Source organism: Lepidochelys olivacea (genome assembly GCF_965140295.1).
Source record: "Lepidochelys olivacea isolate rLepOli2 genome assembly, chromosome: 8".
Classification (NCBI taxonomy): Eukaryota; Metazoa; Chordata; order Testudines; family Cheloniidae; genus Lepidochelys; species Lepidochelys olivacea.
Window position 1 is genome coordinate 7,861,514 of NC_140418.1, and position 27,983 is coordinate 7,889,496.

The 27,983-nt window shown below is 40.8% G+C and overlaps 1 protein-coding gene across 3 annotated transcripts in view; it reads right to left on the bottom strand.

Annotated features, from left to right (window-relative positions):
• Nucleotides 1–6,549: 6,549 nt before the first annotated feature.
• The window catches only part of CANX (calnexin), a 60,668-nt gene continuing 39,234 nt past the window's right edge, over nt 6,550–27,983 (bottom strand). For 2 of the 3 annotated variants that reach the window (XM_084636913.1, XM_084636911.1), the window contains exons 2-15: nt 23,546–23,731; nt 23,013–23,086; nt 22,139–22,197; nt 21,744–21,885; nt 20,769–20,850; nt 18,865–19,057; nt 16,450–16,639; nt 14,037–14,150; nt 12,140–12,296; nt 11,429–11,644; nt 10,585–10,704; nt 10,338–10,479; nt 10,062–10,153; nt 6,550–7,873 (exon numbers count right to left, since the gene is read on the bottom strand). In XM_084636913.1, coding sequence (XP_084493039.1) covers nt 7,838–7,873; nt 10,062–10,153; nt 10,338–10,479; nt 10,585–10,704; nt 11,429–11,644; nt 12,140–12,296; nt 14,037–14,150; nt 16,450–16,639; nt 18,865–19,057; nt 20,769–20,850; nt 21,744–21,885; nt 22,139–22,197; nt 23,013–23,086; nt 23,546–23,728 — 1,800 coding nt within the window. In that variant the 5' untranslated portion in view covers nt 23,729–23,731 and the 3' untranslated portion in view covers nt 6,550–7,837. Of the gene's footprint in view, nt 7,874–10,061; nt 10,154–10,337; nt 10,480–10,584; nt 10,705–11,428; nt 11,645–12,139; nt 12,297–14,036; nt 14,151–16,449; nt 16,640–18,864; nt 19,058–20,768; nt 20,851–21,743; nt 21,886–22,138; nt 22,198–23,012; nt 23,087–23,545; nt 23,732–27,159; nt 27,201–27,983 lie in introns of all 3 variants that reach the window. The other variant, XM_084636912.1, reaches the window with a different exon arrangement.

A 27,983-nucleotide genomic window follows, 5' to 3' on the forward strand; every position in this document is an offset into this window, starting at 1 on the left:
ATGACGACGCTCGTAGGCAGTGCCCCTAACCGCGTTTAAAAGGCATCGAGGAAGAGGCGGGGGCGGCTTGGAAACAGCGAATGAGGAGAAGTGAAGGGAGGGGTTATGTGTGATTGACAGGTTAGACCCTCCTTCTCCAGCCAGTAGAGGAGGAGGGGAAGACAGGAGGGCGCGTTATCCCCTCCCCCGCACTGCAAGGGGCCTGATGAATGAAGAATTAAAGAATAGAATGAGTGGGTTTGAGCCTGGCCCAAGGCACGAGAGCTTCTGAGACTATAAATTTGGTTGACAAGAGGTAATAGGGGTGCAGTAATACTCATACTTTTATAAAGCATTTGTCTTCGTACTACAGGACTGTTTAAAAAAAACTAGAATATAAAATTAAGCTGGTATGCATTAAATGGGTCAGGGGAGACGGGGAGGAGAGAAGAGGAGCTATGAGCCGGAGATCCACGGTATGATGAATGGGCAAGTCAACCTTCAGGTGCCACATCTTGAGGTTGCGAAAGTGAAGACGAGCAAAGGCAGTGAGATATATGTGCACAAGGCCATGTGACCTAGAAGGCAGAGGTAAGTCCTGGCCCTGACTGAGGTCATCAGTTCTTGCAGAGTTAGAGGTCTTGCAGAGTCATGGGAGGTAGGCTGGAGGCATGACTGAGTTGATAGTAGCCCTTACAAAGTGGAGGCGTTGTGTAAGTTTTAAGATTGACTTTTTGGTTTTGATACTGACCCCTACAGAAGAAAGGAAGTCCAGTAACAGAGCTTCTTGGCTGGACTGTTCTGCCAGAAGCCAGTTGTGGAGATGTGGGAATACAACTACTCCATAACATCTTATGCGAGCTGCCACCGAGAAACCCCTGGTGAACACAGTGGGAGCGATGGTGAGTCCAAAGGGGAAAATTCTGTACTGGAAATGTTGTGAGCTGACCCTAAACATGAGGAACCATCTGTGGGCCAGATGAACGCCTATGTGAAAGTAGGCATCCTGCATATCAAGAGCTGTAAAGCACATGCCTTTTTCTAATGAGGGGATGATTTCAGATAGTAACACTCGCAGCAATCTTAGCTTTAGGATGAATAGACTGAGAAAACAAAAAGGTCCATGATAGTCAAGAAAAAGGGCAGATGGAGACCTATCAGGAAGTAAGCTGAATAGAACCCAGTTCCTCAATATTCCAGAGGGATATACTACAGAGAGGAGCAAGACAGCAAGGAGCATACCTCTTGGGTGAGGATGCTGTTGTGAGATTGATCCCAGGAGAGGGATCAGGATTAGGGGCTGTGGGTGAGGTAGTGTGCTGACCTATCTTATAGCCATGGTGAATGACTTTTAGCACTCATCTGTTATTGTACTCCAAGCTGAAAAGAATACAGATGACTCCTGAAAGGGGTGGGGTGCTTGTACGCAGTAGGCATCGTGGTTGACTGCTCTCTAAGAGTTTTTCAGAAATATTGGTTCTCTGGTAGTTGCACCTGGGAGGAGGAAGAATGCAAAGGTGGTCCCGGAGGGTGTGATCTGTGAGTTTTCTGATGCTTGTGTGGCAGTTCATATGGCCTCTGATGGAAGAGCTGCTTGGTCCTGTAGCATTGTGTAGGTGGGTAGAAGAACTGGAACTTCCATGCAGGCATGTAAATACCCAGAGAATGCACTGTAGCTCTGGAATCCTTGAGGGTGTGCAAGGAATAGTTTTTTTGGTTAAAAGATGGGATTTGTTGAAAGGCAGATCTCAGGTAATACTTTGTACCTCCCTGTGGAAATCAGAGGTGTGGAGCCACAATTCCTGCCACAAGCTATACCCATGGCTCCAGTTTCCACGTCAATCAGCTGAGGATGCAGCGAAGTCCTCACCACCAGTTTACCCTCTTCTATGATTACTTGGAGTAGGTGTACACACAGCTGGTGTGCGCCAAACTATCCTGGGCAGCTCGAGTAGAGTGTTGTTGATGAGTAGCTCAACTTTACCCGGTGCCAATGAATAAAGGATGTCCAGGAGCTGGTGTTGGGTATCCTGTACCTCCTCCAGTGGGATGTAAAGCTCCCCTGCCACCCTCCTTCGGAGATCCTGAAACTGGCAGAAGTCACCAGGGAGTGAAGAGGACACCGAAGCAAGTGCCACATCCAGAGGGGAAGACTGAAACCTCTGTCTTGCTCTGTTGTTACCATCAGAACCAGGCTGAGCAGCTATTCTTCTATCAGCGGTTCTGAGCATGTGCTGGAAGGCACGCAGAACAGGGAAACTGGAGATTTCTCCCTTGCCGAATGTGTGGGTTCCGATGATGAGGATTGTGGCCATGGTCCCCAATAGGGCCAGCATGACTGATCCGGAGGGTGCTGAGAATGACCCCCATGGCGTGGGAAACCAATGGCTCGGGAAACCAATGGCTCTGAAGCAGCTGCAGCTGAGGATATAGTGCCATGGTGTAGATTGCTTCCTTTAGTAGTCCTGATGGCAGTATGTGATGGATAGACCATGCCCCTTATCTGACTCATCTGAAGATGAGAACTCTGAAACAAGTTCTATAGGTGGCACCACTAGAAGCATGTGGATTGCTGGAGTGGGAGGTGAATGATAGGCCAAGTGTGGCATGTCCATAGGGGAAGGTACAATCTCCTAGAAGTGGAAGGTCTAGACAGGCATGGAGAGGTTAGGTCTCCCAGCACAAACACGTCCTGGGGATCTGGTGCCCTCCCCAGTCTCCCAGGAGCTAAGGGCACTCTCTTCATACTTAGTACTGATGCCAAAGTGGTGGACTTCCCCACAGTGGAAAGGTATCTTATGGGGCGCTAATGCTGTTGGCATCAGCAGTTCCATCCCTGGTACCAACAGATCAATTCTCCTGTGGGACCTCTTCTCATGCTTATGGGGCTTGGCACGTGCTCTCTCACCATGACTGGAGGAAGTGGAAGGAGAGTCTCCTTTCTTGGTCTTGGAGGAATGCTTATGATCGTGCTTCCTTGCCTCTTGACTAGGCCCCAGCACAGGATCCATAGTGGTGGTACTGCTGGTCCTGGACTCTGATTCCGTAGCAGCCGGGGCACTCGTCTGTCTCAGGCTGATGTACAGGAAGGTTCCCCAGCCTGGATCCAGGGCCTCATGGCAACTTCCGTGAGATGTTTCTTTAGGTGGAGAATCAACCTTCAGGTACAGCTTGCACCTGGATGCAACATGGCCCTCTCCCAAGCAGTAGAGGCAGCGAGGGATCTTCGGCACAATACCTGCATATGGGCACACAGACAAAAGACAGGCCCCCAAGCAATTCTACTCTAAAGCTACTAAAGACTACTTAATAAAATAGTAAAATAAAAACAGTAAAAATCTGTTTAAAAAAAGACTATATACAAGTTTAAGAAAGTGTGTCACAAGCAAATGGACACCACTCACTCTGACCTGGACCATGGGGCAGTGAGAAGGAACGGGAGATGCAGTCAGTCCACCCTAGCCCTTATGACTAAACCATAGGGGAGTTCAGGGCACATGAGCAGACCAATGGACACTACTACTTTTAAATTCTCTGGCTCCAGATGCATGGTGTACATGTATAAACCCTCAGTAGAATACAACAGGGACCATCACTTGAACTGTACATATGAAAGAATATTGCTGCATTAAACATGAACTCAGTTGTAAGCAAGTTGTTAGTTTGTGTAGGAGAAATATGCAAGTATAGCAAGTTAAGTGCATGTGCAGTAAGGTGGAGAGATGAGGTTCTACCACTCTCCAAGTCCAGGGCTTGGAGTAGTCCAAACCCCCCTGCTTATTAAAATGGAATGAGACCGCAGGCTCCGACTATTAAAAAGCAGAATCAGTCAACAAGGTTGGAACATCCTAAATGCACACCACAAGGGGCACATCAGTATTTTTAACAGATTTCCAGAGATACCGAATCCTTGGATTCAGTGTATTAGCTAGCTTTAAACAATTTACACACCAAAGATTTTACTTTTACCATCTTGAAAAGATCAATTTACAGACTTCATTTAAATGTTTAGGATTCACAGCTTTTAGCAATGAAGGCAACCTTTAAAGCAGAGCTGGCAGATATCATGGGCTGCCTACGCCCTGCAGTTAGAGCATAAATAAAATCTGAGTGTTTTATTTATAATAAAAAACCCCACAAGACAAGACTAGTTTACTTGCATGATCCAGTGCTAAAAATGGTTAAACAAATCCAAAGCTTTTGGGCCCATCATAGCTACTGGCTTCATTATAACACTACATTTACTACCTCTTCTAATCATACTGTGGGCCTGTAATAAATCTCATCTGGCATTCAGCTCCAATAGCTACCCCTTTCACCAGGTGTTCTGTAGAACCTGCTGAAGGCACCGTGGCCCTTTGCTTGGTTGTTAGAGTAGCCATTAAGCAAGGCTGCAGCTCCCCTTCATCTTGATACTGAAATCCCAGAGATTAAAGCCTTTAGCTATTGTTTAGCCAATTAGACAAAGAAAACTGTATAGATTTAAGTTTCTTTATTAATCAGAGTAAACTTACATTTATAACTTATCCAATATATTTATATATGCATACTGCATCTACAATTATCCTTTTTCAAACAGACAGGACTTTTCTGTGAGAGAAGTCACAGTTCTCATTTAGCAACACTTGAGGATTTTGCTTTTGAAACCATTTATGGAGGCAATACTGGCATTTAGAGAAGTGCATATGGGGATGGCAGAGGGGTGCAGAGAAACTGGTCACTAGCACCATGTTTGCTGCCACAGGTTGAGTGGAGCCATATGTAGAGATAAAACTTGTTTACCAGTAATGAGTATTTGTAAGAATACCCTCTCCATCCCAGAGATCCAAATCTTAGACATTGTCAAATACATTTAAAAATCCACATTCTCAAGTTCTGTTAATTCACTGGATAACCAAACACTCTGAAAGGCCAGTTTACATCCCCACTTACATTTTACTAAGAAAATATCAGTAAGTTTGCTATGTTTCCTTTACCTCCTTTCACTGATCACAATTCCAAGACAACTATTTTTCAGTATTTCCAAAATACTCTTTACTATTTCAGATATTAAAAATGCCAAGTGAACAGTCTGACACTCAAATCTATGGTAGAGAGTCTTTTGGCTCTGTAGAACCAGTTATCTAACACAACATTTCTTCATTTAAAAAGGGGAGAGAATTCAGGTTTTACTATATAAAGGCCAAAGACCACCCTTTATAAGAGGTCCATTTACCACTGCACTTATGTGCAGTCGAACTCCCTTCCACTTACTAAAATACAGACTTCTTTCCGAGTACTTTTAAGAGTCACTAACTGTTCCAAGTCACAGGTGGGAGACAACTGGAGCTTCAGGTATTCAGAAAATACTGTTAGCCTTAATAAATATATTCTCTTTTTACCTGGAAGTGGACAGCTAACAATGACAACCCTTTTAATGAAGCTGGCATCATATCCTTTTATCTATTCAAAAGAGGCTTGCAGTTTAACACTGGAGGCAAAGTTAGATGCCATGACAAAAATCTTAAAAACTGAAGTTTTTCTATCCATTGTGGAGATTCACCATTTAATATAGTGACTATTCAAAATTTACACTATGGTACCAAAGAAAGTCATCACATGCCAACAGGAGACCCTTTCAAAGAGGTCCAGTAGAAGCAAAAAGACTTGAACACTCAGCTTTAATGCAATACCATTTAATAACTGATGTCTGAAAAGCGTTTCAGAATTTCACCTCTAGTAGTATTTTGGAAGTGTGTGTGTATAGGAGAAAGGTACTGGAAATTAAGGCAGTTTGTACATGAAGATAAAAACAGCATTAACTGAAGTGCATTAAAATAGGTTTGTAAATTGTGCCCGAGATGGTAGCTGACCACCAGAGGCCATCTACACTATTTTTATCTGGGAGGAACTAAGTCATGAATAGTACCGCTCCTCTATAAAAGCTATCTTGAGAGCCAAGAAGAATTAAATTAAAAGCAGTGCCTATAAAACATGACAGCTTCCAACAGCAAAGCAGAAGCTATTTTGGAGAGGGTAAGATGCAGTGTTTAAGAAGTGTTTGGAGAGGGGTCAGATTTCTAGAAGTAAGTCGTTCTAAACAGAAGTCTAAACTTACCATGTTCTATTTGCACACTACAGAGTGGTCAAGCAATCCTGCTATGCATTTACAGCCACTGGTATTTAAAAAAAAAAAACAAAAAAAAAAAACACACCACCACCACCACAACTCTCTTGGTTAAGGACAGGCAGCTGGAGTTTTTGTTTTTAAATGTTAGACATTGGCTAGATCGTTTTAAAAAATTGGGGTAATTGCTCTTCACTTTCTACTGTACCCGAAACAAAAACACAAATGGAACATGGGAGTGTTTCTATTCAGTCCAAGGAGAGCAATTTAGGACATTTAAAGTTATTTTGAACAAAGAGGGCAAAAAGCTAATCTATGTAGACATTAACCTTCCCTCTCTAATACATTTTGGTACACTAATGAAAGCATCAGAGTTTACCCTCTTAGAGGTATGCTCTGGTGGTGGTCATTTGCATTCCACAACGAAACAAAAAAAACTTTAGAACAGTATAGTATACTAGACATGACATTTTAAAACAAAATTTATTTAGCTGGATTTGGAACCCCCTATATTCACAATATAATTTAGAATGCAACTGTTACATGAAGAGCAGATGAAAGACTCAAATGGTTACACATACCAGGTAGGTTATTCCACATGCTCCTTCCCCATCTAAAAATACTGACATCTTTGCTTCTGATATGAGTCTTTAGGTCAACCTGCCTATTCTTTTCCCACCTCCCTGTCTCTGTGCAGGAGTTTACATACAGCGGCAACAATAAGGAGATTAGGGACACTGTCGTATCCAGTGTTTGGACCCTGGAAAGAAGTATGTGTAGCTTAAACAAAAGCACCCCTTTGCCCCACCAAAAAAAGAAAAAAGAGCCACCTATAAAAGTTTGATTGTGAGCCAAGCACAAAGTAATCTTCAGCAATGGAGGCCAATCTACACTCTGAAGAATCTGCATAGTAGCAGAGAAAGCTAGGGCCGGAGGAAGGGAAAAGTGTGTATAATTTTTTTTTTAAAACCCAAACACCCACTGCCCTATTGAGAAAAGCTCAAGAACTAAAGAAATCAGACATCTGGCCTCTGTGAGTCTTGCAAGACTAAGTACCATAGTAAAACCTACCCCCACTACCTTAGGCCAATTGTGAACACTTAACTGGGCAACAGCCATGGGCAACACTTATTTCATGGCCTACCTATGCTTCTCCCTCAACAAATAAATGAGAGGGCTTTCTTGGGAACGTTAACACATCTTAGTTATATAGTTTCTTTACATGGACTTTAACTTCCTTCCCACCCCTAATTTCCTTATTTGAGAGGATTTAAAAAAAAAGTCAATGTAGCCACTGACAACTGACATGATGACCAAATTTAAGGGATACACAGGCATTGCCAGGAATTTCCATGTTTATAAAAAAAAATAAAGTTATAAAAACTGCATTTCATCAACTAACATTTTTCTAGATTTGTTATTTTTCATTGATCGATTAATACATTAAATTAAGCTAAGGTTGACAGACTGGCAAAGTTCTACCAATCTATTTAAAAACAAAAATAAAAGGTTAGTTTTGTTACATTTCAAAATCCACAGCCCATTACATTAAATGCATCTTTCTACAGGAATGATGTTCTCTTTAAACAGATGATTGCAAATATTTTACTGCTAGACACTCAGTTACATTGGATAGTGTGACTGGAACCTGCGGATGGTGAAGTCTTGAGGTTTGTCTGAGTTGCAACATAAGGTATCCAAGGTCCTCTCCCAGAACCATGTGGGGGGGAAAAATAATCATAGATGAAGTTCTTACGATTTTTTCAATCTATTCATGCTTTCTTCCTCCTGCAGTATTAAAAGAAAGTGAAAGTGTGTAAAAAAAAAGTCTGGTCTTCTCTTCTGATTTTGCTATTAAGGTTAGTCAATACTCTACAACTGTTAATTCATAGATTAGCTTCAAACTACTGCAATGCTACACTGCAAACAGAATGAACTTTTCACAAAACAATTAGCAAACCTTCCACTTGTTTTTTCCCCGCTGGAACTGTTGACATACTAGCCCACTTTTCAGGGCTTATGCACAGTATTTACTCTGAGGTTTAGATGAACTGTGATCTTTTGTTTTCACAATTGAAGTTCTCCTTAAAATTTGGTTCTTATACCGTGATGCGTTCTAAGAGGCAAATGCTTTGCTACCATGAATGCATGCACACCAAATTCCCTGTAACTACAGCAGAAAGTTTGTGTCCTCATTTCTTGGCTTACTGGTTTTATGCTTGTACACTTGTCTTTTACTGTGATTCTGCCAACCACAATTGCTTGTTCTCTACAGGGCAGCTACTTACTAGCAGACTTCCAATTTCTGCAGGCTGCTGCCATTATTCCAGCCCACCTCTTTGCAATCTTAAAGGATAAGTTACACTATTCTACCGATGAGATATTTGGGTACCAATGTAGCTTTCAGTCAGCTATTAAATACAAGTACTTGAAAAATCCATTACAGCAGTAGGAATCCTTGCTGGTTGCCTAAGTAGAGCAGCAAGATAGTTGAGGGCAAGATTTTCCAGTGTTCAATAGAGTTAACTACTTCCACTGACTTCAGTGGGAGTCTTACCATAGATTCAGTACACACCACACCTACCATACGGTAGCGGTCAGGCCAATATGGAGTGCTTTTGAAAAAGCCACCCAAACACACTGTATAGAAAGGCTCAACTATTCTTTCACCTCTAGAAAAGGTCCCTCCCAAAACAGGAATGAAGCATATTGGTAGGGTAGTGCTTTGCTGCTGCTCTGTATAAATTGGAGGATTTCATTCCACATACACACGCTAGTCCAGGGTTCTCAAACCAGGGGTCAGGACCCCTCAGGGGGTCACGAGGTTATTACTTGGGGGGGTGTCACAAGCTGCCAGCCTCTACCCCAAATCCTGCTTTGCTTCCAACATTTATAATGGTGTTAAATATATTAAAAAGTGTTTTTCATTTATAAGGGGTCGCACTCAGAAGCTTGCTGTGTGAAAGGGGTCACCATACAAAAAAGTGTGAGAACCACTGCGCTAGTCATTCTGGTATGGTTTAAAATTGCAAAGATTTAAGGACCAATATTGGATCATCTTGTCCATCCCAGTGCCATTACTACAGATTACTGGATTCTGTACTAGCCAAATCATGAACACCTCAGAAAATTGCACCCCATGAGTACTGGGGCTCCCTGCATAATAGAGCCCACCTCCTGAACCTGGTCCTTCAGTTCCCCTGTGCAGGCTCTATCTGGCAGAAGAAGTCAACGTTCCCAGGCTGAAGGGTTGGGAGAGGTACAGATTGTGTCAGTACTCCTTGGGTGTACCCTCTGGCTCCCCGCTTGCAGAGTACCCATGCCCTTCACAGCAGAGGAAGGTAACTGTCAGTTGGTAGCTGTGGCAGTGGATGAGTGAGATGGGCAGGGAGCCTGGCCCCTGCAGTGAAGTCACCCACACAGAGAACTAACGGTTTAACCTGTCAGACAAAGCCACCACCCCTTCATTGCAGCCCTATCAGGTCCTTGCTCCCCCAATAACCTCATCATACTGCTCTTGTTGGGGGCATGCCTCCCCACCCCCAAGTTTGGGAAACGGATATATGTAAGTATAAGAGCTTTACAAGTTTACCTATGTTCTCATATCCTACCCATCATTGTAGTAGTGCAGTAACTCTAGGCAAGTGTCCTCTCTTAAGGCTTCTCCAATGTTTTGGGTATCATAGCCCATTAGAACCCATTTTACTATAGAAACTAGTATAGACAAGGACACTGGTGTATCCCCTTTTTTCTGTTTTCATATCTTTAGTCTCAAGTTCTTATATTAGCATCGCCTCAAATCGCAGAGTATCCACCAGAATTTTTTTAGCCACCATCGACTAAGCTCAACTATATTTTTGTCACATTCCAGTGGAGTTGGATCATGTGTTTTAAAAGCTATATAATTAAATACCACTAGTTGACCACCTGCATGATCACCACTTCTACTCACAGAGCACCAAAATGTTGCTTTTACCTCTGATGTGGGTTTTCCATCTTCTTCCTCCTCATCCTCTTCCTCCTCTTGACTAGCACTTCCAACATCAGCATCGCTCTTTTGCTTCTCTTCTAACCAAACAAAATCAAGAATTAAATGAATTTATGTTCTGTTTTCTAGGGAGAAATGATTCACCTTAAGTTCTTCACTGGCTTCAGTCTAGGTCTACCAGTACTCCTGTTCTCACTTTCTACATGAAAGAGTAAACCAATTCCAGGTTCCTACCATATTTCAAGAAGCCTCCATTATCCTTACCCAGCTTGTCTTCATTTGATTCCGCTTCCTCCTCCTCTTCCTCCTCCTCCTCATCTGCCTTGTCTTTCCCCTCCTCTTTCTCTTCATTCACATCAGGCTGAGGAGCATCAGTCTTTTTGTACTCTGCAGCGTTTGGCTGTTTCTAGAATTTGTCAGAAGAGTCCCACAATAAACAACTGCCCATTTTCAGGTTCTTGCACAACCCCATTTTGACCTATTTCTAGATATTTCAGAAGGAAATTCATACCTTTCCAGAACAGCAGAAGAGGACAACAAGGAACACAGGTAGAGCCACAGTTAGGATGTATACTACCCACAGCCAGGGACGCTCTTCAGCAGCTGCCATCATCTGGCCCACAACACCAGGCTAGAAGATAAATTGAATCCCGAAGGCTTGTGTATTTAGCTCTCTTACTCATGTATGCAGCAAGTTTTATGGCTACCCATGGGGACTGATAACTGTCTCCCATCATACCAAGTAGACACAGCCTCATGATATATACAGAATTAGTTTGTATTGCAAAAGCTAATTATTTACTATACTGTAGCACAGAGGAGCCCAAAATCATGAACCAGAACAATACCGTGCTTGGCACTGTTCAAGCAAATGGTCCCTGCCCCAAGCTTAGTCTTCTATGAATTATTTTATTCTTCTGAAGTCATGGAACAATATTTACACAATCTAAAGATTATAAACATGCAACAGTAGGCTATGAGGATGGCCATTTGTCATGGCCATGATTAAAAAGTTATGCTTCCAATAGTAAAAAGACAGGAAAGAGTACGGCATTCGATAAAGGCAGCCATCCCCGCAAAAAAACTATTTTTAAAAATAAGTTACTAAAATACATTACATTTGAACAGGAAAAATCTTTAAGAGATACTTATGTAGCCTAGTTTTGGTAGAGAAGATTATATCCTTCATTTTGAAAGCTTATATCTGTTCATGTTTGGAAAAAAAAAGTTAAGGACTATCAGCATAGTTTTTTTTGTAAGAGTGAAAGCTAGAGGAGCTTGAAGCTCTTCTAGACAAGTAACAGATACCATTTTTTATTGCTAGAAGTATACAAAAATAAACTTTTGCTCCTCACCTCAGCAGCACCATCAGCTGCCTTTTTTAGACCCCAACCATCATTGGCCCAATCTTCTGCCACGACTTGGTCTGAACAGATGATAAAGTTGTCAAAGAAGATGTCAGAGGTCATTGACCATAATTCAAGGCCCACAGCAGTGAAGGGAGTCATTCTGAAAGGTTCTAGATCTTCAAAGAAATCTGGGTTTGGGATCTTCCTGGGCTTCCAGATTCCCTGGAGAAGGCAAAGAAAACTCCGCATCATACACCACACAAAATCTGTTTTTCTATTTGGGTTGGAAAACTTTGTGGGGGCGGGGGGCGTTTCCCCACACCTGTACCAACAAAAAAGTTTCATTATTGATTACAATGGATAGTCAGTTTAGGTAAATCTTTCTTATGTAAAGAGGTTTACAAACCAACTACAATATTGGAAAAATATTTAGAAGAGCTCCATTCCATCCCCATTTAAACATTCCCTTGCTGCAGCAGCTTGGAGCTTAATTTTTTGGCTTTCATGGATAAGTTGTGACATTTTATTTATTCAAGGGAATAAAAAGTTGAACCTGTCCCCTTAGAGTGCATAAGGATTGAGGTTATGTGATTTGCATTCCTGGCTATGCTATAAGAAGTCTCTTGTCTTTCTGTATTGCTTAGTAAACTGGTATACCCTAAGAGGGAGCAGTGTTCTTATTCTGGCCAGCAAGTTACCTAGAAACATGTGACCTACCTGGTAGTTGGGGTTATCAATCATAGGAGGCTTCCATTTGCCTTTGTAGTTGGGATTGTCAATCATAGGTCGTTGCCAGGTACCACAGCCAGGGGCTGACTCACATTTGGGATTTGCAATCTGAGGTGCCTCCCACTCTCCATCCATATCCTCATCCCTGGAAAAGCAAACTCATTAGAGGAAAAAGTTTGTTCTAGGTCTTTGAAAAAAAACGGGGAGGGGGGCAGAGGGGTGCCTCCTTACCACTTCTACATTGTAAAATGGGAATGATACTTGACAAAGTAAAGTAAAGAAGTAAAGAGTTCTATGGATGGAAAGCATTGTAAGGGCTAAGCATTAGTCGTATGTTTTAAGAGTAAAGTTATTAGTATTATAACCACACTTAAGAGCCTCAGCCATGGACCAGGATACCACTGTGCCAGAACAAAAAGATGATCCTGCCCCAAAGAGACCACAGAAGGATACAGATGGAGCACAAGGAAACTAGACACTAGCTTTATGTTCTGTTCTTGCTACTCAGACCTGTGTCTTACTCCAGCACAAACACATTGTGCCCCCAAATGACACTCTGCACCCCATATTCACCATAGTGATATAATTATGATTTATCTTGTACAAAATATGTCATGTGAGGTGTCAATGGAAAAGTTATGGTTTGCGGAATATGATTATCCTATTTGTATGCATGTAGGATTTTTGTATCTGGAGTTATGAATATTGACCATGCATCTGTATTTCAAATATGCTTGCTCCTGGGTAACTCCCACAAGTTAGTTTACATTCAGTCTAGCCAGCACATTGGGAGTGGACTATTCAAGATAATGACCCATGGATGAACACAATGGGCCATGGAAAAAGCTTATCCTCACTTGATGGGCTTTCCTGTGGATGCTTCAGCCAATATATGAGTAATGGCTGCTATGACTCAAAGCATGTAAGGGCATGTGACTAAATCATGTGATTCTGGACTCCATCTTGTGCCTGTACTTTTCCACAAACTGCAGGGGAATTTGCTTGGAAGTCAAAACAAAAGTTCCCTCCACATGGAAGAAGCTATAAAAGGGGGAAGTGACATCACCACTGGATCTCACTCCCCCTACAATTCAACATCTGGAAACGCCTTAGGAACAAAGACTGAACTGGGGAATGTCGTCCCAGGCAGGAAAGAAGGAATCCCAGCCTATGTATGAAATATCGGCAAATTGCTTGTACCATCAAAGTGAGATACTGCTTGATTCAAATCCATTGCGATTTTGTTTATTTGTTAGGTAACCAACTTTGATCTGTACACTATAACTCACTTAAAATATAAAAGATTTCTTAACTACAGAGAGATTGTATCTAAAACAGTGTGTCTCAAGTGCAAAAAGGGAAATCTGCTCAAGAGCAGGGGCTTGTGCATTGTCCTCTCCACATTAAGAGAGGGGCGGACTGGGAAATAAACTTACACTGGTCAGGCTTTTGACCAGAGCAAGACAGTAAAGCTCTGGAGATCTAGGCTGAGGAAGGGGATTGGCTGGAGCCTCTATTGTTAGCTCATGAGTGGCTAGGAAAAGCATTCATGTAACTGCAGCTGAGGGTGTTCCTGTCTATGAATGTTTGTATAAGTGCAGGATCTGGAGGGGTTTGCAGCTTATCACAGTGAGTGATGGAGCCCAGGATGATGAGACAGAGGGCTCAGCGGTACCCCAGTTACAGAATGCACCCCAGGGAAGTCCATCATAGCAACACCTTCCCCTACCAGTTTATGTCTGGTCCATGGAAGCTCAAGTGCCCCATTATGCTCCTGAAACCCAGTCAGTGCCTTTGGGTCACAAAGTGAGTATCTGATAAATTGATGCACAGCAATTACTGCTTTCATACAAGATGGACAAATGGAAACCTAGTGACAGCATACCAGTCCTCTGGTTTCTCTGCATCAGGATCGGCTACATATTCTGGCTCATCATCCAGCCAACCTTCTGGCTTCACAGCATCATCATCTGGAATCTTTGCAGGAGCATCCTCATCCCTTGGGAAAGATACAAGGTTGCTATTATATATTCCTTCCAAAAAGATTTGGCAAAATAACCCCATAAGGCTTAAGACACTGTTGTACTAGATACAGATCCTCATCTAGACTGATTCCTAAAACAATGAGTATATGAACAGGACTACCAACTGATCAAGCAATTATGTTTTGAATATGAAAAGGCCAGGTAGTAACTGTTGGAGTTTTTTTTGCTACCCCACCATGCTAGTCAGATGAAGCTCCTATTCCTTTATCTGTCTCAGTGCACATTCCTCCAAACGCAATGGATAGAAGTGGTAACATTTCATGTATCCTCAGAAAGAAGCAGCCCGGGGAAAGCATGTTAATGAGTGAATATGTGATGTACTGTACCCAGTAAAAATGTGTTCCATCTCAGGACCTAATTCTATTACCCCTGAACTTCTAATTATTTACCATGTCATTAGTCAAATTGACAAGGGAACACTAATTAAAATTCAATCATGTTGATTCAGCATTTTATGATGAACATACCCCCTTTTCCAGACCAATTATGGATAACAGTGAAGTGGCAAAGTTTGCAGATGATATGAAGTTACAAAGAGTTCAAAGCTAACTGCAAAGAGTTACAACAGGATCTCACAAAACAGGGTGACTGTCCAACAAAATGGCACAATGAATTTAATGTTAAGTGTATAACAATCCCAATTATACACACAAAATGGTGGGGTCTAAATTAGCTGTTACCACTGAAGAAAGATTTTTGGAGTCATCATGGATGTTTTCAGAAAACATCTGTTCAGTGTGCAGTGGCAGTCAAAAAAGGCTAACAATGTTCGGAACCACTAAGAAAGGGATAGATAAAACAGAAATCATAATACCACTGTATAAATCCATGGTATGCCCACATCTTGAATACAGAGAAGGGTAACAAAAATGATCATCGGTATGGAACAGCTTCCAAATAAGGAGAGATGAAAAAAACTGGGACTGTTCAGCTTAGAAAAGAGAGAGGATAGAAGTCTATAAAATCATGAATGGGGTGGAGAAAGTAATAAGGAAGTATTATTTATCCCTTCCTAAACACAGGAACCAGGGGTCACAAAATGAAATTCACAGACAGCAGGTTAAAGATAACATAAGTACTTCTTCATAACACGCAGCAAACCTGTGGAACTAGTTGCCAGGGGATGGTGTGAAGGCCAAAAGCATAACTGGGTTCAAAAAGGAGTTAGATAAATTCATAGAGGAGAGGTCCATCTATGGCTATCAGCGGAGATAGTCAAGGATGCAACCCCATGCTCTGGGTGTCCCTGAACCTCTGACTGCCAGTAGATGAATCTCTCAATAACTGCCATGTTAGGTTCATTGCATTTAAAGCATCTGCCACTGGCCACTGTTGGAAGACAGGATTCTAGGCTAGATGAACCTTTGGCCTGACCCTGTATGGCCATTCATGTTCATAACTGTCAGTCTCTCAATGGCTATCTGGATTGAAGGTGTCAGATTTCTAACTGGCCATTTGACCCCATCACAAGAGCTTTTTTGACAAAATAAGCTCCAAGCATTTCATTATTTTAAGTGTTCCAGCACTTGATCCCATGCTTGATCAGACATCAAATGAAGCACATCTATGGCTAAGCAAGGAACTTCATGTAAATGTTACCTGGCTTGCCAATGTTAATTAGTGCTGAACTTCATTCGGACACTCATTCGAGTGCAAAGGCATAGAATCACAATCTGCAGTCTACCACCAGTCAGATACTATGGTTAGGCTTGGAATAATTAAATTTTTGCAGGTAAATATGTAAACAAATATCAATTTTACCATGTACACAAACTGACAAAAAATTTCAATCAAAATGTACAGACAAAGAAAAATGTTGCTTCAGAACTTCAAGTAAATAAATTAAACTCTGTATTTTGACATGTTGACAATGTGTGTTTTAACAGTTAAAGCATTAACTTTTTGAATCTCAATGTCTGTATGTTAAATAATTGTCTGACCCCCATAATTTCCAAATTGGGAAAATTGAAATAAATTTTTTTTAAAAAAGCTTTAAAATAATCCTCCCAAATTATAAAAGATAAAAATTGAATTCTGCCAAGCTTAGCTATAGTTTAAACAGAGATAAATAGCTTAACACACAAATGACTGCATGTCCAATGTTAGATTGGTCAACACTAGCCAATTAACTTGGAATACAGGGGACTGAAAAATAAAAATAAAATGGACAAATGACTAGCTAAGAACTGTTTTAGACCAGCACTAGGTTATCTAGCAACAGCTTTCCCCAATTCCACCACCCAAGCTACTCACCAATCCTCTGGTTTAACAGCATCTGGGTCTGGAATCTTGGGTCTCTCATCCCAGTCCTCTGGTTTCTGGTCATCTGGGTCCTCAATCTCTCGGGGTGGGTTCACAGCAGGAGTCACATCATTTAGGAGATTCCCACTATTCACCACAGTCTGATCAACCAGGATTTCAAAACTATTATCAGGATTCAAGACTGGAAGAACAGGGACAGGGAGGAAGAGTTAATGGAGCCTTTTTCGCTAACATAAGGAGAAAACTGATCTCTAGAACATCTCACTGCCACTTTCTGCTCTACCACCCTTTTCTAAACCTCAAAACTATAACAATCATCCTTCTAGCTAAAGTTACCTCCACAGCTAAACAATGATGCCCAAATGGGGCTGCTAAAGGGAAACAAACAACCTATTTAGTCTTTTATCAAGGTATAAAGACAAAGATTTTTATGGAAAGTCTTACTCTGGGTACCCAATAGGCTTGCGTATTACACAGCCCTCCCAAATCAATTACATCTGGAAAAAGTTCTGCTCTGTACACACTCACACTTGTTACCCTACTTATAAAGAAGAACCTAGTATAGTGAGATTTATCAGGTTCCTCTTCTGCCCCCTCCACACACACACACAAAAAGATAATCAGGCTTTGCCACTTCTATTTTCTTAACAGTAAGGACATGTACTTTAAAGACTGAGAACTGTAATTCCTTATTTACTTGAAAAGTAACTGTGGAAAAAAATTGCACCACCCTTAATGGATCTGCTCTGTATAAATTCATGGTCCCATCTCTGGCTTTTTGTGAAATTAAAAAGCTTTTTACTCCCTTTAGGCTTGCAGAGGTATCACATGTAAAACTAGCAGAACTGTGGATTCTATTCTGCCCCATCCATCAACCGAATTGTTTAACAAGTTCCCAACTGTCAATGGGGGGGTGGGAGGAAGGTTTGATAGGTTCACCAAAGACATCTTCATTACTGGCAATGAGACATGAAGTTTGAAACTGGGTCTCTATCTGGACCAGCAATTAGAGTGTCCTTTTTATACTTATATTCATCATGTTTGATAAAGAATTGAAACCAAAACACATTGGACCCCGCTATGCTTTTTTTTTAAGTCATTTTTCAGACTAGATCCCACACCTGCCCACACTGCTTAGAAAACTCCCCCTTCAGTCAGTCAGCCTCAGAGCACAGCTCCACATTCTGTTCTCCACAAAGAAGAAATGCAGAAACACACTCAGTGTTTAATCTTGCAACCAGTGAGACAGCAGCTCAGTGTTTCTATACTGCTTCCATTCATGCAGTCAGGAGCCTTGTTTCATTACTAGCTGCATATAGATTACGGATAAGTCCCCTCTCTAGCAGCAAAATATCTAGAAAAGCTGATTTTTAAGGAGATCTGGCTGTGCAGTTGTAGCAGTCAGAGCTCCAAAGCCGAAAGCTACCTAGCAGAGCTTAGGCCCAAGCCAAGAGTGTAAGATCTAAGCAGGATTCAATATTCATATGGCCAATAAGAACATTCAGAATTAGGATAACAGGACTAAGAACTAAACCAAGAGTTCTGAAAGGAGTAACTCCTTCATAGTTAAGGGCATAAGCCAGCCTTCAACAGATGGGTGTTAGGAAGAGACTGTCCCTATAAGGTAAGTTATTCCTAGCGTAGGGCCTCTTGAACATTTCTCTGGGGACTCTGATGATAGCCCCTGCTGTAGACAGAATATAGTACCACAACCACTGATCTTATCTAGTGTGGCAATTCTTATGCTCCTATCACTATTTGAACCATGGGTGTGACCAGCCATTCACTTTCCATTGCATTTTCCCTATCTGACTTTATCAGCTCTGAAAACCTCAGTGGTACAGCCAGTGAAAATGAAAGCCAATTAAAATGACATGTTGAAATAGTTGCCTGAAAGGAGGGCTTCTAATACTTTGTCCCAGGGAGATGCAGCATTGCTATTTCCTCCAGAGTTTAGAGCTCACCATCCCAAAAAGTTAAAGAATGGATAGGTATGCATACAACTAGAGAACATGTAAGATCCCAGGTCAGTAACAGAATGCATATAATTATACTAAAAGTTAAGAGATTTAAGACCATATTTGGAAAGCCAAATCTCCTTTACCTACTAAATTCAGAGTCCCATATTTTCCCTGCAAGAGTTAAGACTCAAAGCAGTGCATGCTCCTTGATGAGATTTCTTGCACGGAAGAACAGAACAAAGAATGAACAATTTTTGCATATGGGGATTTAGAATGTATGTTTTAGTTGTATGAAGTCCACATACATGGTATATTCAGTTACTGTTTTAGGACTCCTTTCCATTTCTCTTGCACCAAAACCACAAAATAAATTTTCACTCTAACTTTTTTGAGATCTACACATTTTTTTGAAACTCGCCCCGCCCCAAGTTTATAGTTGCTTTACCCAGAGTATAGAGGTGGGTCTTCTTATCGGTAAAGTAGGTCTTCAGATCTGCATCTGGACGCTTTGCATGCTTCTCTTCATACTTGCCGGTTTTGGGGTTCTTGTGCCGAAAGATGAAGTGTAATTTATAATCTTCTCCACATTTATCAGGACCAAACATGATTGTGTAGGCAGTTTTGTCATGGAACTGATCCTTTAAAGAGAATGGTTGGAATAAATCATTCTAGAGTTCGGGTTTAGACAAGACAGCGTTCACTGCCAATGCACTTCATTCATTAAGCAGTTTGATTATACTTGGGATCAAAACCAGCAACAGATGGTTGATAGAGTCACAGAAATTTGAAGTGGAAGAAGCCAGTTAGGACAATCCAATCCATCTCCCTACTGGCGCTTTAGATGGGCCCTGCATTTTCCATCATCTTGTCCAACCATCTTTACTTTCCCCTCACTAGTAGAAGGGAGTTTTCAAGAGTGACAGGTAAGATTAAAGCATCAAGCCATAAAGTTGTGCCTAAGTGGGCGCACAGTATGCAAATGTAAAATAACCTGTTAGATTAGCCAGACATCAATTAAAAAAAAATTCCAAATCACAGAAACCCCATAACACAAAAGTTTCATTTTTAAAACAAAGCTATTGTCAACAGCCATTATAAGCACTGAAAGAAACTGAAATCTTAACTGTGTATTTGACATTGCTGTGTCTAGTCAGTCTTACAGTTTCCCTTGTACATTCAGTTTCCCAGTCTGGGTAGTTCTCTCACAATGGGGAACGTACAAGGCGTTAACAGAGTAAATTTAGTTGAAAAACCACAGAAGTTAGTACCACGCACAGGGCTGATGTATTATATGAAGCTCTAAGAATTAACTAGATATCTGTAAACGCCATCCCTTTAACAAAAATAGTTGCAAGCAAGCTTGTCTACTCTCACTGACCCTATTCATGCATTCAGTTCACAAAGAACTGAAGAAGTGATTGTACAATCACTAAGTAGCTTTTCACATCTTGAATGGCATATCCTGGTCAGATGTGGATCTGTATCAATATTCAGAAAAAACAGTGAAGGGGAAGGAGAGTTGGGACAACAGTTTTGACTTCTATTTCCATGAGGGGAAGCCTACTGAAAACTGGAGGGCTTTGATTAAAAATATCCAGTAGCTAGACACAAAATCCTCTCAATTTTATCTTTCAGATAATGCTCCTGGAAAAGTGGCCCACGGGCCAGGTACAAGATGTGTTTAGTCCAAGACACTTACTGCACATAGTGCATCCTGCTAGCCCATGCTGCAAGCAACAAGTCTCTAGTACTTCAGACACCAAGCTCCTTACAAGCAGATTGAAATGCAAGAAGTCTGGTGCAGAGAAATATAATTAGGATCATCTCAGTCTATTTCGCTTTGCAGGCCCTCTGTGGAACACACTTTAGAAGACAACTGTCTAATCCCAGGCAGCTAGCTTCCCTCTGCATAAAGAGTACAGTTTAATTGTGGAACAGCTAAAGGGAAATTTACAAGATAAACGATTTAGTGTGCCCTCTACAGACCTCCCATATGAGATGGCTACTCTTATAGTAAGAGGGAGAGAAAAGAAAGAAAGATATCCCAGAAGTGTGTGGCAGTTAAAAAGAATGTTGTGGATTCTTATGGGGGAGAGGCAGGAATGCTCAGCCCCTACAGCATCCCAGAGTCAATTGTGGTAACCAGATTTTCAGAAGAGTTCAGCAACCATCTGCTCCCACTAAGGACAATACAAGCTGCTGGGTGCAGACTACTTCTGCAAGTCTGCCCCTAAACACGAACAGCTGCCTTCAGTCCATTAGGATCATAAGAGTTTCTTTGGGGAGGAGCAAGAGAAAGACAGGCTTGTCTTTAGGGTGTAGTAACTAAAGAGCATGCACACCACTCACCAGGTTCAGCTCGGTGGTTTTAGAAAGCAGCTTCACATAGGCACCACCACACTCAATCCCATTTTGGAAATTCACTTCATACCTGATTTTCATTTGGGGCAGAGAAGCAGAGAGCACATTATAGTACATGGAATAAACTAGACAACATTCCCTTCATATAAGGATGTAATGGAGCTTGCATACAAATTAAAAAGGTTTTTTAAATAAAAGTGTTTCCCACATTTCATAATGGATCTTAGGCAGATACATAAGAACCACAAAGTAAATAGCTAGGCAACAGGCAGAATGATTAACTCGTTATCTCATGCAAACTGATGAGCGGATTACCCTCCTTTCTTGCTTGAAAAGTCCAACATATCAGCTACTCCCAATAAGTCTGGATTCTTGTATATCTGCCATGACCCATCTAAGAATTGTTGCTAAACTGGACACACTGTGTGTCCCATGGCAAAAAAGAGCTGAATCAGTTGAAGACCACTAACGAGCTGTTTTTGCCTTCCTACCAGGGAAAAAGAAAGAAAGGACAATTGGCTGGACAAAAAAAATCTGTTCATTCATGAATTGTCTTTACATTGCCCCTGCTAACTGTTTGACTCTTCTTGTCAATCACAACAGACAAGTCAGTTCACTAGGCCCTTACTATTAGAGCTGCAGCACAGAAGTGGAACCAACTGTAGTTGTCAGTATCACACTGCAAGGAAAGGCTAATTTCCAGAAATTCAGACACAGCTAGTTTATTCAGATGGAAAAAGCAGCATCTCCAACAACTTGAAACAGAAAGTTATTGTACACTACAATATCCCAATTATTTTATTTTATTTTTTGCACGTAAGAGTGGTAGCCAATATTTTGTGTGGTAATGGGCTACCATGCTTTACTACCGTTTGGTCAACAAACTTTACATAATTCTGGAAAAAGCCGCTAACAGCCATCAGCCCTTTCTGGACAAGTAAACACTTGTTATTTTCCACTTACTGTACAATGAGGGGTTTGGTATCAAATATGAAGGGTTTTGTCAGTTTGGCAGAGATCGCATGATGCTTGGCCCGGGACATCAGTACTAGTCCTTTGTCCCCTGGAAGTTTGGTGTCCTTCATTTCCAATACTTCCCATTTACCTGCAAGGAACACATATCATTTCATTACTATTATAACCCACAATTCCTTGTTTTCTTATTTTAATTAACTTTAAACAAGAAACTAAAAATTGTTATTCTGTACAATATAAAACACCCAAATGCCCACCCACTTTTCATATGCAGGATATTCTCGTGACTATTTAGTCAGGGTAAGATTTGCACCTCACATCTAGCTCTGCAGTACAGACAACCAAAAAATATACCTTCTGAACCAAAGCTAGATGGCACTCACCATCGTATTTTGCAATTTCATCATCTGTGTCATCCTTCTTGGCCTTGGAAAGAACCCATCTGAAATGATATCCCCAGCAGAGGTAAGGGACAGACATACAGTTACAGACTTCTATACAAAGCCAGCTCTAAAGAAATACCCAGCCCCTGCGAGAGCTACCCTTTAACTAGACCCTACTGTATTCTGAACCCCATCATTGATCTGTCTCTTTGGGAGTTCTGCCCTGAGTTCTCCAACACATGAAGCAAATTCAGAAGTAGGCATCAAAGCAGCTTTGTACCGGTGATCCTATTATCAGTATTCCACTAGGGATAGTGCTTGTAGCTCCATTATCTCTATCTTGTCATATTACCAAGAAAGGCTACTGAAAGCCAGTTTACGTGATTCTGGATGTGCACATGGTACCCTCTTAATGAGCACTTAACAGAAATGCTTATTTGAACATCCTCCAAAGTTTTAAGAGATATGAAGGTTAGGAGAAATGTATAGTAAGGTGGTTATATATGGGGTCATTTGAACTCTAATCATATTAACAGGTTTCAGAGTAACAGCCGTGTTAGTCTGCATTCGCAAAAAGAAAAGGAGGACTTGTGGCACCTTAGAGACTAACACATTTATTTGAGCATAAGCTTTCGTGAGCTACAGCTCACTTCATGAATGCATCCAATGAAGTGAGCTGTAGCTCACGAAAGCTTATGCTCAAATAAATTGATTAGTCTCTAAGGTGCCACAAGTCCTCCTTTTCTTTAATCATATTAACATTAGCTATTCAAGAATGGTTACTCTGGAAATGTTGTATTTTATTACACCTTATTGAAGGTCCAAACTGACTAATTCATTTACATTATTAAATCATCTTGAGGATCGCACTTACCCTTCCAGGGTTCCCTTATCAAAGTTTTCCACAAAATAAACCTCTCCTGTTGGAACTGCGGGCTTGTAGGTAACCTATTGGAGGAGGAGAAGAAAAAAGTCTACACAGACCTTTAAACATCTTTGCTGCCCTAGGAAATTACAAGGCTTTGAGTTCATCCCACTTTTCCTGACTCAGACAAGTTTTCTGCCTGAAGCATCTTAAGTTATTGACACTCCCCAAAATCTGGATGCCATTGCTTGAAAGTTATTATTTTATTTTGAAGATAAAAATACCGAAGTCTAAGAGTACTAGCACTGCAAAATCCTGGTATCTCATCACAAGATTCAAATGCCCTTAAAGAAATTTTCCTATGGAAGAAATGCAGCTCAAGTTTCATTGCAATGCTTCTTTAAAATGAATGCAGTCACTCTGTTGGCATATTGAGTTTTTATGCTCAAGATAGCCTCCAGATCAGACCAAGACGGGACAGGTTACAATAACCAGACTACCCAAGTGTAATTCTGTTTTATCATTGTAAATTTAAGTCAAACCTTTGGGGATGGAGGAGGGCTGCTGGCTTCCGGCTTTGACTCTTCTACCTCCTCAACACCATCTTCCAGGTCATCCTCAATATCAATTACATCACCACCATGGTCATCTTCCCCATCATGTGTGTGGACATCAACTAACCCAAGTATCAGCAATGTCACACACAGCAGCCACTTTAGTTCCATGGTCTGTACACACAGAAAAGATCAAGCATTATAACCCTATACCCACTAGCAAGATAAAGGGCACGGTCTTCTGTAGTTTAGTGACAAGTACCCAATAGCAAATGAGCAAGTGCAGTCCAGAAGAGATCACTTCATGTTATGTTTCTCAACTCTCTGTACTTTGTAAGCCTATTAACTTTCTTTCTCGGTACACTTTATGTTGCTTTTCTTAGTCCTGTGCATATCTTGTTCTGTACATGGCTTGCACCAGTGTTAATGAGACCAAACATCTGGAGTATACTGTATGAAATGCTACAGAAGCATCAATTGCTATACAGGGATTGCACATACTCTTCTACAGCATGAAAATAGGAGCCATAGACACCTGCCTGTGTTTACTGGCATGCTTATCTGCTCCGGGACAAAGCAAGGCATTAATGTGGAATGTTGCTTGATGTGAGTGTGAGAGAGAGAGGAGGGGGGAGAGAGGGTCTAAACTTACAAGATAGCATGCTGACAGTCTCAGCACCCCAAAAACCCACTCCCCCTACATACACACAACACACTCCCTGTCACACTCCACCCCACCCCCAACTTTTGAAAAGCATGTTGCAACCATCTGAACTCTGGGATAGCTACCACAATGCACTGCTCTTTGTGGCATTGCAAGAGCTGCTAATGAGGCCACACCAGTGCGCTTCCAGCTGAGACTGTAAACACTCGGCAGCGTTTTCCCTGAAGGCTGGTTTAACTCCCAGCGCTCTACATCTTCAAGTGTAGCCATGTCCTAAGAGTGATGCAGGCCTTGATCAACTGGCCAGGCACAGTACATGCAGGATCACTCTTGAAAAAGATACTTTCTTTCTCTAGGATGAAGCACTATGGACTGCTCTGCAGCTCAGTTCTCATAGGCAGTTACATGTTTTAACTACTGCTTATACCATCACCTACCAGGGTGGTTAAAAAGATCTAATTTATTTTTTAAAAAGTACAGATTTTCTTTTTGAATCAATTTTTTAAATAGATTTAAGTTGTGACAACCTATGTTAAGGCCTAAATTTACTATAACAGTTTAGTGACAAACAAAAATAAAATTATTAAGCAGTACATGTTCACTAACAAGTTTTAAAATAAAGTCAAATGAATGAACTGGAGGAAGTCACTGGCTAAACATGTGGAACCAAAATTTGAAGTACTAAGCCAACTTTTGACTCCAGTAGCCTCTTCTGCAGGTGCATAGAATTTTTTTTTCTTTTCATGTACTCAACTAGTTCAATTCAATGACTTGCCGATTCAAAATTAAGAAATCAATTGGGAGTTTAAAAAACAGAAAAAACTGTTTTCCTCTCCAATATATGAATAAAAACTAATCATAAGAGGATGAGATCTACTAGTTCTAAAAATCTTGAATGACATGGTGACCAGAAACAAATCAGTTAGTGAGTTTAACTACATACGCTTCCTTAGTTTGAATTTTTTTAAAAAAAGTGTGTTTTGGTAAGCTTTTCTTTCCTATGTATCAAGTATATTTAATAAAAGCATTTTAAAGTGCTGTTTTGTGCATAATTGAATTTTAACTTCCATCACAAGTAGAAATATTAATCTAGTAAATAAGTTCATCCACCATTTCCAAACAAATAATGTAAATATTAACATATTAAGTGAGACAAGGTGGTTAAGGTAAAATCTTTTATTGGACCAACAGAAGTTGGTGAAAGAGACAAGCTCTCCAGCTTTCAAAGCTCGTCTTCAATTCAACATACCCCTTGAAGGCCTGAAGAAGAGCTCTGTGTCAGCTCAAAAACTTGTGTCTCTCACCAACAAAAGTCAGTCCAATAAAAGATATCACCTTAACCACCTTGAGTCTCTAATATCCTGGGACCAACATGGCTACAAGTACACTGCATACACAACGTAATTGCTTAACTACAGATATAGTGTTTTTCCCCAGTTAGCAAAAAGGAAGCACCAAGTTAGTGTAAAGGCTATATATTTAGTTACAAATCAACATGGTAACCATTAAAATCCATAATGAGAATCAACCTCTTTAGGAAAACAAAGTAGTACAAATACAAAGCAAATTTAAAAAAAAATTAAATCAAGTTTTCTGCTTCCTGATTTAAGTCAATTAAAATTAGTGATTTAAAAATCAATCCACCCACCATCAGAAAGCTTGTGAAGGCCACTGTCCCTCATCTGAAGACCCTGATTTCTGTCCCTGCTCCCCTCTACCCCATTTTTTGTTCCTCCACTCTATATTAAAATGGTCAATTGATGCTGCCAACAGAGGCCTAGACATGGCTGTGTGCTGATGCAAGCTCACCAGATATACTCAGCCACTTGAGTCCCATTAAAGAGTAGTTTCAATTCCCACCCCCCACAAAAGAGTAATAAGAAAAATAATCCAGAATCCAAAGACTCATGATACTGTAACCGTTTTTAGATAGCTCATTAAAGTTTATGCTCTGAAGTAACCAGAGCATAAGGTGATGACCAATGTTTGCTAGACTCTCAGAGCTGTAGTTCAAAGGATATTACTCACTGAGAAGGATATTTTGGGGTGTTGCAAGTATTGTTTTACTTCTTGAACAGAAGAAACAGAGATGGAGAATGTGCAGTTCCCAAATAAGTAGACTGACACAGGGAGCGGACAGCAAATCCCTGACAACCCTATATTGTTATCCACCCCTACCAATTACTATTGTGCCTAAGTGCAAAGCAGAAAAGTACAGTATTCCTTTTAGGTAGCCTTACTACATTGTGTTTTTACTAGGTGTTCTCTAGATAAAGATTCCAACTTCAAGATCATGAATCCCACCTTATCCCCCAGTCTCCCCCCAAAAAACTTGTAATTTTCTGCTGCTCACGTACAAAAGTATCTCCCACAGACAGACAGTATTGTTTCTTTGAATCAAGGACATGAAATGTCTCCCTCCATGGAAGGATACCACTATTTAAAAAAAAAAAAAACAAAAAAAAACACTATGTTTATATAAAGTTGACAGATCATTCTGAGGACAGATACAAGGCAGATGAACATCTTGCATTGCCATCATCATCTGCAGGTATTCCATTACAGGAACAGTAGAGTTTGAGCCTAAAATGCATTCCTATGCACAAGTACAGCAATTTAAACATTGCTTTTTTAAAAAATCCCATCCCTCCTCCCTCAACAAAAATCTCAACACTTGAATCAGTGCAGAAAGCTAAACCAGTTACTTAAACAAGTCTGCAAACCTATATCAATGAATCTGTTGGGTTGCAAAAACCCAAGACAAAAAGCAAATCAAGAGACTCTGCAGTTCCAAATAAGACAGTACTGTAGCACTGCCAGCAATTTTGTAGGTCATCATTGCCACATCACAAAAGATTCAAATGACAAGTTTCAGCATAATGTCATTTGTTGATTGCTCATACAATACCTCTGTCACACTGTGCACTTGTTTACTTACAGTAAGTTATGTCTCAGCTTCCTTCTAAAATTGAGCTGCAACTGCAAGGCCAAAGAGACCACAATTAAGTTCTCCTAATAATTTGTTGTTACATATTGAAAATTCTTATATGTGGGCAATTTGACAGTATGCTTGTAAACAATGTTATCTGGTGCACATATATGCTTTTGAGAACAAAATGTTGCAACTTTCTAAAGAAACAAGTCTTGAGAACGTCAAGTCTTTCAAGGGGGAAAGCTAAACTTCAGATTTTACTATCATACGCAACATCTAGAGAGTCTGATTAGAAAAAAATAGAATAGAATCTTTAAACAAAAAGGGAAGCTTTAAGACTATAGCAACGTTGTATTTTTACAGTCCTACGCTAAATCCATCTTCAGCTTGTATTATATGCTTTCTACCTATGGCAACATCCCAACCAGACAGTTGCTGCACCAAGCAGCTCTGTGTTAAACAGGTCTCAGTTCATCCAACAACTAAAAGGGAGAAGACATTACACATCACTACGCAACAGCTATATATATTTTGCACTATGCATAAACCACATTCAGAATCTCAGAGCGGTCATTGACCTCACAGGGCAGGGGTATTCAGTAGGTGGACTGCAGGCCAGCTCAGACCACCAGACTCTTTAAGAGACCCTGAAATCTATTTACTTATTATTATGGGGTTGTTTTTATTTCTTCTCTGGAGTCTGGACCCCGACTACCTTGACTAAGAAATCTGGACCTTGGCAAAAAATAATTGACTACCCCTGTCATACAGTATGCCTACACTGTAATTAAACACCCATGCTAGCCTGTGTCTGCTGACTGGTTTGTGGG